The 8101-nt window shown below is 56.4% G+C and overlaps 1 protein-coding gene across 1 annotated transcript; it reads left to right on the top strand.

The window, feature by feature from the left end:
• Positions 1–642: 642 nt before the first annotated feature.
• Positions 643–3695, top strand: TNNC1 (troponin C1, slow skeletal and cardiac type). Its single transcript, XM_042979096.1, has 6 exons — positions 643–712; positions 2243–2273; positions 2478–2624; positions 2901–3015; positions 3258–3394; positions 3480–3695. Exons 1-6 carry the CDS (start codon positions 689–691, stop codon positions 3509–3511), a joined length of 486 nt encoding a protein of 161 aa, XP_042835030.1. The 5' UTR covers positions 643–688; the 3' UTR covers positions 3512–3695.
• The last annotated feature ends 4406 nt before the right edge of the window (positions 3696–8101 follow it).

Below are 8101 nucleotides of genomic sequence, written 5' to 3'. Positions count from 1 at the left end.
CTCTCTCTTTGCCCTTCCCCCACCTGTGTGCATGCCCCCCCCCAAAGTAAATAAATAAACTTTTTAAAAAACTAAAAAAAAAAATAATACTTCCTTCTCCAACAGTTACACAGCACCATACTCTGAGCTTGGCTTTCAAAGCTTCTCTTGGCACAGCCTCTCCTTGCTTACTGCTGGCCAGCACCCCCACCCCCCCCACCCCAACCCCCCCAGCAGGTTTAACTTAAGCCAGGGACTGCCAAGTCGGTCATACCTTGAGCAAGTCACTAGTTCCTCCAGGAGCCTCAGTTTCCTCATCTGAAAAGTGGGAATAATATTGCCCACCTCTATAATCAGATAGGAGTTGAGTAACTGCGTATAGGAGCCTAGATTGGGGTCCACTACTTTGCAGCATCTGTCCTGTCTTCGGCTCATGTTTTCATTCATTCAAGAAACCTTTCCAGAGGGTCCCTTGGGGGGCATGGGGGACAGAGAGGGAAAGATGTGGTCCTTGCAGCCCTTCATCTGCTCCCTGCACTGGGCAGAGGACACAGGAACTCAAGCCAGCCTGAGATCACCAGGGCTGGGGGAGGGGGTGGAGGATACTGCAAGCAGGGGTGGGCTGGGCCAGCAGGAATGTGGTGGGGCAGGGCTATTTAAACCCAGGACTAGCTGGCAACGCCAGCAGCCTGCCCTGTGAGCCGCCAGCATGGATGACATCTACAAGGCTGCGGTGAGGGACTGGGCTGGGCAGGGCTGGGCAGGGCTGGGCAGGGCTGGGGTGGGTGGGCCCACTGGGGGCTCACTCAACTCAGGATGGGGGTGGGCACAAAGGTGGTAGAGACCCAGGAAAGGGCCCTGCACTTTCAGCCCAAGCCCTCAAGGGGACGGTGGATCTGGCATTCCAGTTCTAGGGTGTGGAAGGAGTGAGGGGTTCAGGGTCTGGAGAGAAGCTGTCAGGTGGGTGGAGGAGATCACAGCTTTTAGCATCATGTCTGCCCCCATCTCCAAGTGTCTGTAGTCTGTGTCACTGTCTTCCGGCCACATCTCCCTTCACTTGTGTCTGTGGTCTCTGGACCTTTGCCTTTTTTAGTCTTTTTCCATCTCTTTGTTCCTTCCAAGCTGTCCCTCCGAGTCTCTGCTGCTGTCTCCCTGTCCCCCCGACCCCTTCCTGCCCCTTACATTCTGCTTCTCACACTCATGATCCCCCACCTACCTCCAGTTCCTTGGATGGCTGAAGATGCTGTGGAGGGTGGGACAAGAGTTTGAGGAGGGGGCTGGAGAGCTGGAATCCTAAGCTGGAGAAGGGGCTTTGAAGTTTGAGGTAGACAGGGAAGCACTGGTCACAGGGGAGAGACAGGGAAAAGGGAATAGAGAACTGGGGCCCCAGCCCACATCAGGCCTGGCAGGCACAAGTCTCGGTGGTTTAGCCAGGGGTGAGGGCTGGAGAGTGGTCACCCCAAGTCCCTGCAGCATCCTGGGGTCACAGAGGGGTTTCAGATGCTAGTCCCTCCCAGGAGGGGGGTGTTGCTGACCTCCCCCTACCCCAGAGACAAGGACATTCAGCACAGATAGCTGTCCCCAAGGGAACCCTTCCCTCCACCCTGGTAGTGCAGCCCCCCTCCTGGGCAGGGAAGATCTACAGCTGGCTCTGGGGGCGGCCCTGCCTATCCCGCAGAAGTCCATGGATCTGGGGCGGGTAGCCCTCTACCCTGTGCCCATACAAGGCCTGGCGGGGCTGGGGACTAATTTTGGCTCCTGAGGCACCATCAGGCCAGGGGGCCAGATAACGCTGCCCCACCCCCTGCATGCCAGAGTCCCCAGAACAATCACCAGGTTTAACTTTGTCCCCCGTTAAAAATAGCCCAGTGGCTATCCCGGTCAGATTACTGTGGGTGGCTTTGCCCATCCCCACACTGGTTTTATTGTCCCAACCTGAGGGACAGCTGTCCCTCAGGCCACTCAGCTTGGGTTTCAGAAGGGGGGCCAAAAGGGCATTGAGTGAGTGGTCACTGACTATTGTTACTCAGGGTCACCTTGGCCCTGGAGGGGGCAACCCACCTGTCACCCTGGCCCTAAGCCCAGTCTTATTGAGGCCAGCTGGGTCACCTCAGGGCTTCAGGGACAGGGAGGGAGGCCTGAGGACTGTGACCTGGGAATGGCCTGATTCCTGGCTTCACTCTTCCTATCTGTGGAATGGGTTGGTTTCCTTAAAAGCAACGAAGGCCTGAATCTGAGTCCTGAGACCTCTTTTCCTCTCTAGGTAGAACAGCTGACAGAAGAGCAGAAAAATGGTGAGTGCCCAAACATATGTGTGGGGACAGCAGGGCTGGGCTGGGAGAGCATGAGGACCCCAGAGGCTGGGTCCCTCTCAGTGTGACCTCAGAGGTCTTGGGGGGAAATGGGCAAGTTGGCAGGTGGCCCCAGGGGTCTGGCCTTCTGGAGTCTTTGCTTCTGAGCCCTGGCCACTCTGCACTTCCCCCCTACCTTGGACACAGAGTTCAAGGCAGCCTTTGACATCTTCGTGCTGGGCGCTGAGGATGGCTGCATCAGCACCAAGGAGCTGGGCAAGGTGATGAGGATGCTGGGACAGAACCCCACACCTGAGGAGCTGCAGGAGATGATTGACGAGGTGGATGAGGACGGTGAGCCCCTCTGTCCCCCCCGCCCCGCCCCAGGCTCCAGACCCATATCACCCTCCGGTTGCTGAGGACCTGAGTCCTGACTCCGCCACTTATTATTCTGTGCCCTTGAAGGAACTATTTTGCCTCTCTGAGCCTCAGTAATCTCATCTATGAAATGGGGATAACGACCACACTCGTCTCACAGGGTTGCTAAAAGGATGCAGCAACAATACTGGGGTCTAATGTTGAGACCATTGTAACCGTCCCTCACTAATGGCTGTGCTGCTAACCTTGTAGGCAGTGGCACCGTGGACTTTGATGAGTTCCTGGTCATGATGGTTCGGTGCATGAAGGATGACAGCAAAGGAAAGTCTGAGGAGGAGCTGTCAGACCTCTTCCGCATGTTTGACAAGTGAGTTCATGACGCTGGACCTCTGACCCTGAACCTAACAGAGCTGGGGAAAGGGGGACAGTTTGTGATGTCAAGGTCTCAGTCTCCCATTCTGTGCAATGGGGGAATGGGATGCCCCACCTCCCAGTGGCCCTGCCTTGCCTCTTGGGGTCATGGGTGGGGCTGCTTCTTCCCTTCATCTAGCCCCCACCATGAGCTCTCGAGGTCCCCTTCACCCTCTCCACCCCACTCCCCACCCCCAGAAATGCTGATGGCTACATCGACCTGGATGAGCTGAAGGTGATGCTTCAAGCTACAGGTGAGACCATCACGGAAGATGACATTGAGGAGCTCATGAAGGATGGTGACAAGAACAACGATGGCCGCATTGACTATGACGGTGAGGGGCGGGGTGTGCTGAATCCCTGTTGCCCACACCCTGCCTAGCCCCTTTCTCTGACCGAGGCCTGTCTCTCTCTCCACAGAGTTCCTGGAGTTCATGAAGGGGGTGGAGTAGACACCAACCCTCTCCCAGAGCTGCCTGTGCTACCTGGCGACTCCAGCCGGACCCTGGGGTGGGGGTAAGGGACCAGGGTCCCCAGCATGTGAGCTTTGGTGTGTCCTTGGCCGACCGTGGGCCCTCACTGACTGCCTCCCCCAGCCCTATCCTAGGGAACTCAAATAAAGCCCTGCTCCCTGGAGGCCTGGTGTCTGGCTTTCATTTCCCTGGGGGGCTGTGGATGCTCCACCAGGGTCCACTGATGCTCTGATGACCACTTCCTGCTTTATCCCAGAGCCTGTGTTCTGCCCATCCCTGTACATAGGCTTCTGCCAGAGGGGTTAGATTAGATTAGAGATTACCATGTTCCATGGCCCGCTGACTCTTTTCTATGACTGTTGATGTCCAGATGATTCAGCATCTGGAGTTGGTGGTGGCCTGGGAATCCACATTTAGCAGGCTCCTGGTGGCTGTGGCTCTGGTCAGCCAGTTGGCTGAGAGGTCCTGTGCTTGGAGAGAACAGGGTACCCTTCTAGGCCCTGGAGGCCACTCGGCACAGCAGCCCAGCTCCTTCTCGGCTCTGGTTGGGGAGAAGCAGGATGCCACATGGGCTCAGTAGGCTGTAGTACCAGTCCATGTGCCCGCTCGCTTGCATTTCGTGCTGGCAACACTGATTCCCTAGGACTGAGGGACACACCGTCTATTCTCTTTCCACTCACCCATTTGCCAGGTGAGGACCCCAGCACCCAGAGAGGCACAGGGACCTGCCAAGGTCATCCAGCGAGCCTGGCAGAGAGCAGAGCCACCTGGCTCCCAGGCCAGGGCTCTGTCTGATGAACCAGGTCCAGACGGGTATAATTTCCAGTTCTCCTGAGCCTCGGAGGCTCCAGCGACCCACTTTCCCTCCCTGACAGAATGGAAGTGTGAGACTTGGTGGCTCTCAGCTTAATGGGGGCTAGGGCTGCAGCCAGAACATTGAGTGGCTACAAGTGGCACTGGCCTTGGAGTGGGGGCCACAAGGACATGGAGGTATCAGCATGATGCTTGCAGGAGCGACAGCTGCCACGGTGTGTAGGCTCCATCCAGAATGCCAGCAGCTGTCCTTGCTCCACCCCACCGCTCCGAGGCCTCTCCACATGTGCCCCAGCCTTAGCACTCCCCAGACAGGCCCAGCATTCCGGAGATGGTCTTGGAATTCTGGGGATGCCTCCAGTGGAGACCAGAGCCACAGGAGCTGCCTGGTCCCTGGGGAGGCCTGAGGGGAGATCTGAGGGGTCGCTTCAGGCCCACCCTTGGGAGCAGGAGAACTCAAGGACCTACACGTCCACCTAGGAATGACAACATCCCAGGAGAGCAGGTGGGGCCACAGTGGGCCCACCTGCCAGTGCGCCATTCCACAGTTTAAGCACATACCTACTTTATGCCTGGCGTGGGCTGTATGCAACCCTCCAGAGGGAAGCCTTGTCCCTAATTTCATGAAATTTACCATCAACTTGGGAAGACAAAAGAAAGCAATGAGTGCAGTGAGGAGAGCAGTGTATGCTGGAATGGGGATTGTAGAGATGTGATGACCAGTGGTCCAGGAAGGCTTCCTGGAGGAAGTGCATTTCTGGTGGGACAATCACAGAAGAGATGAAGAGTCCTTTGTCCATGTCAAAGTTGAGATACCTCTGGGACAGGATGGTGGGGATGTCAAAGTGGGACTGGAGCTAAGTGAGAGGGCAGAAAGAGGACTATAAACTCAGGTGTCATCGGAGTAAGAAGGTAACAGAGATGCCCTGGTCCTGGATGAGGGCCCCGGGGAGAGAGTATAGAGAGAGGTGGCCCACAACTGGACACTGGACATCCCACATAGGTTGTCCAAGAGAGGAGATGCGGCCAGGGAGAGACCCTGGGTGAGTGAGGGGCTCAGGGGGGAGGGATGGGGGCATTGAAAGAGGCTGGTGACCCTGAGGTTAGGGAAATAGAGGCTCCTAAGGCCTTGGCCACCTGAACATGAGGGTTTCATTGGAGCAATGGGATGGGAGCCCAACTGGAGAGGATCAAAGTAGTGAGGCAAGGCAAAGGGGAGATGGTGATCATGGACAGTACTGGTGAAGTCTTACAGGAAATGCACCGAAGCTGCAGGGAGATGTGGAGTCCAGGGACGCTCATTGAAGGAGGTGGGGCAGGGAATGATTGGGAAAAACCCAGTGAAGCTGGCAAAGGGTGATGCAAGACACAGAGGCAAGCCTACAGAAGGTGGGTGGCAACATGTCTCTGGGGAGTGTTTTAAGGGTCTGCTTCTAAGTGCTGGGCCCCCTGGATCCAAGCTGGACAAGGAGACAGGGGCTGGGATGGAGGCAATGAAGAAAGAACCATGGCAGTGGGGTTACTGAGTGCAGGAGAGGGTGCTCAGGGGAAGACATGTTCTGAACGGAGACGCCGAAGGTTACCTCCCCATTGGTGGTGAGCTGGAGGATGGGTGGCTGATGTGGGGGCAGGGGGAGGTGGTTGTCTGCGAGGAGAACCGGGGGGAGAGGGGGGCACCCGGGGGATGTGGGATGCTGTTGGGATTGGGAAAGAAGAGAGAAACTCCAAGAGTTAAGCTTTCTGTGAACAAAACAGGAGGATGGCTGGACCAGCTATCAAGAGGTTACATGTGGGTAGGGGGGTGGCTGGCTGTGCCTTAAAGAGAGGTCCAGAGTCAGGGGGAGCCTGTGCGATTGTCCCAATGTCTCTTCTAGAATGAGTTTGTTTGGGGAGGAACCAGAGGCATCCATTCCTTCCAGGCATGCTCACCCCAGAATTCTAGCTGGGAGAGGCCGGGTGGGCTATGGCCCTCCACATACCTACCTGGTGGCGCCTGATGTGTGAGCACGAACATCACACATGTATATGGCCACGGGCTCACAAGTTCCCATCAGCACGTGGCACTAAGCTCCCTACATGTATCACCTAATTTGACTGTTTTGCTGTATTCAGTCCTCTCCCTTTTTTCTGCACTGTGTGTCATCCTTTGCCTAGATAGTGCTTCCTCCATGAAGCCTCCCTTGATTTCTTGATCAGAATCAATTACCGGAGTCTCCTGCTGCCCTACCTTTTCATATTATGATTGTCTGGTTGCTGCCTGCTGCTCCAGGGTCTTTGGTTTCTGCTGAGTGGCCCCACTGCCAAAGCACAGGGCTTGACACGGTGGGCAGCTTTAGGACCTCCTGCAGTTCCCTCTTTGTCCAGTAGATGGCACAAGATGCTCGTGGCTGGGCCCATCGATCTGACCCTCAGAGTCTGTTTTCCAACTTACAGCCAGCAAACATTGGCCTTCACAGAAGATCCTTACCCCCTTCCCTGACTGGGAAAATGAGGCCCAAAGAGGGAGAAGACCTGCCCGAGGCCATACAACAAGTTAACAGTAGACCTGGGGCTCCCAGCCCCCGCCACAGGCTGTTTTTCTGCAGTGTGGAGTGGCCTGCCCTGTGCATCTTGCTCCAATAGACCTGGGTCTCCCTGCAGCTGCAGCTGGGTGCCTAGCTAAACTGAGACCCCCAGGGTGAGCTGGCTGACTGAGGAGCTGTGGGCCTCCTGCCCACAGCTGGTGGCCACATGCTAAATGAGAGGCTATGTCCAACCCAATCTTCAGCCAGACGTTGGCCCCCAGCCCGGTTTTCAGGCTGAAACATCTCCCCAGGAAGATAGAGGCAGAGGGGCTCCAGCCTTCTGAGGGCTCATGACATAATCACCACCATGGCAGGCCCTGAACAAGCACACCTCACTGGTATAGAGCCTGTTACCCCCAAGGTGGCTGCTCCCTGCCCACGGAAGGAGGAGACTGAGGCCCAAAGAGGGAAAGGCTTTAGCCAAGTTTCTCCAAGGAGCCAGAGGCTGGGTGAGCTGACACTAGTCCCTGGCCTCCCTGAGAAATCCCTTGCCCAATGCCAGGAGGCATTGCATATGCCCTGGGAAGAGGCATATATGTATTATGGGGAGATGGAGACAGGGAGACAGGGTTCCAGGTCCCTGGGTCATTCTCATGCTGACTCTAGGAGCCAACCTGTTTCCCTTGCAGGGATGAGATGGGGGTGGGGGAGACAGGACCCCAGTACTCCAGGAGCCCCAGAAGATAAAGAGAGTCCCAGGAAGGGCCAGGGCTAAGCGGAGTCTGTTCTCAGCCTGCTGTGTGGCCTGAGCCAGGTCCTTCTCTTTCTAATGCCCCCAAGTTTCCTGACCACTATCTAAGGGCTCAGGCTCGTCCACCTGGGAGACCTAATTTGCAGGAGTTTCTAGAATCCTTGGAGCTCCAACTCCAGCTGAAGTTTGAAATCTTAGTGCCTAGAGCCTCAGATATGAGTAAAGGGCTCTGGGGTGGAGTACTGTGGGTGAGGGGGTGCAGAGACAGGAGCTGCTGTGGGATGGGGGGCATAGGGAAGTCCCCTTACTTACCCCTACTCAACCCCTCAGCCTTCTGTCTCCCTTGTCTGGCTTCTGTGGCTCTCCTGCCCTGAACCGGTGCTCAGGCTAGAGGGAGTAAGGGTGTGAGCACCCTACCTCCACCTTCACCCCGAAGGGATCGTGTGTGTGTGTAGGGTCTGTGTGCAGAGGGGAACTCTGGGAAGAACCCACCACTTACCT

The sequence above is a fragment of the Panthera tigris genome, chromosome A2 (assembly GCF_018350195.1).
Source record: "Panthera tigris isolate Pti1 chromosome A2, P.tigris_Pti1_mat1.1, whole genome shotgun sequence".
Classification (NCBI taxonomy): domain Eukaryota; kingdom Metazoa; phylum Chordata; class Mammalia; order Carnivora; family Felidae; genus Panthera; species Panthera tigris.
Note: the sequence above shows the minus strand (reverse complement) of the source record. Positions and strands in the feature narration are given on the sequence as shown.

Coding starts and splice junctions, on each gene's coding strand:
- TNNC1 (XM_042979096.1), top strand. CDS start 689: ATGGATGACATCTACAAGGCTGCG. Junction 2,274..2,477: donor GACAGAAGAGCAGAAAAATG/GTGAGTGCCCAA, acceptor CCTTGGACACAG/AGTTCAAGGCAGCCTTTGAC. Junction 3,016..3,257: donor CTCTTCCGCATGTTTGACAA/GTGAGTTCATGA, acceptor CCCCACCCCCAG/AAATGCTGATGGCTACATCG.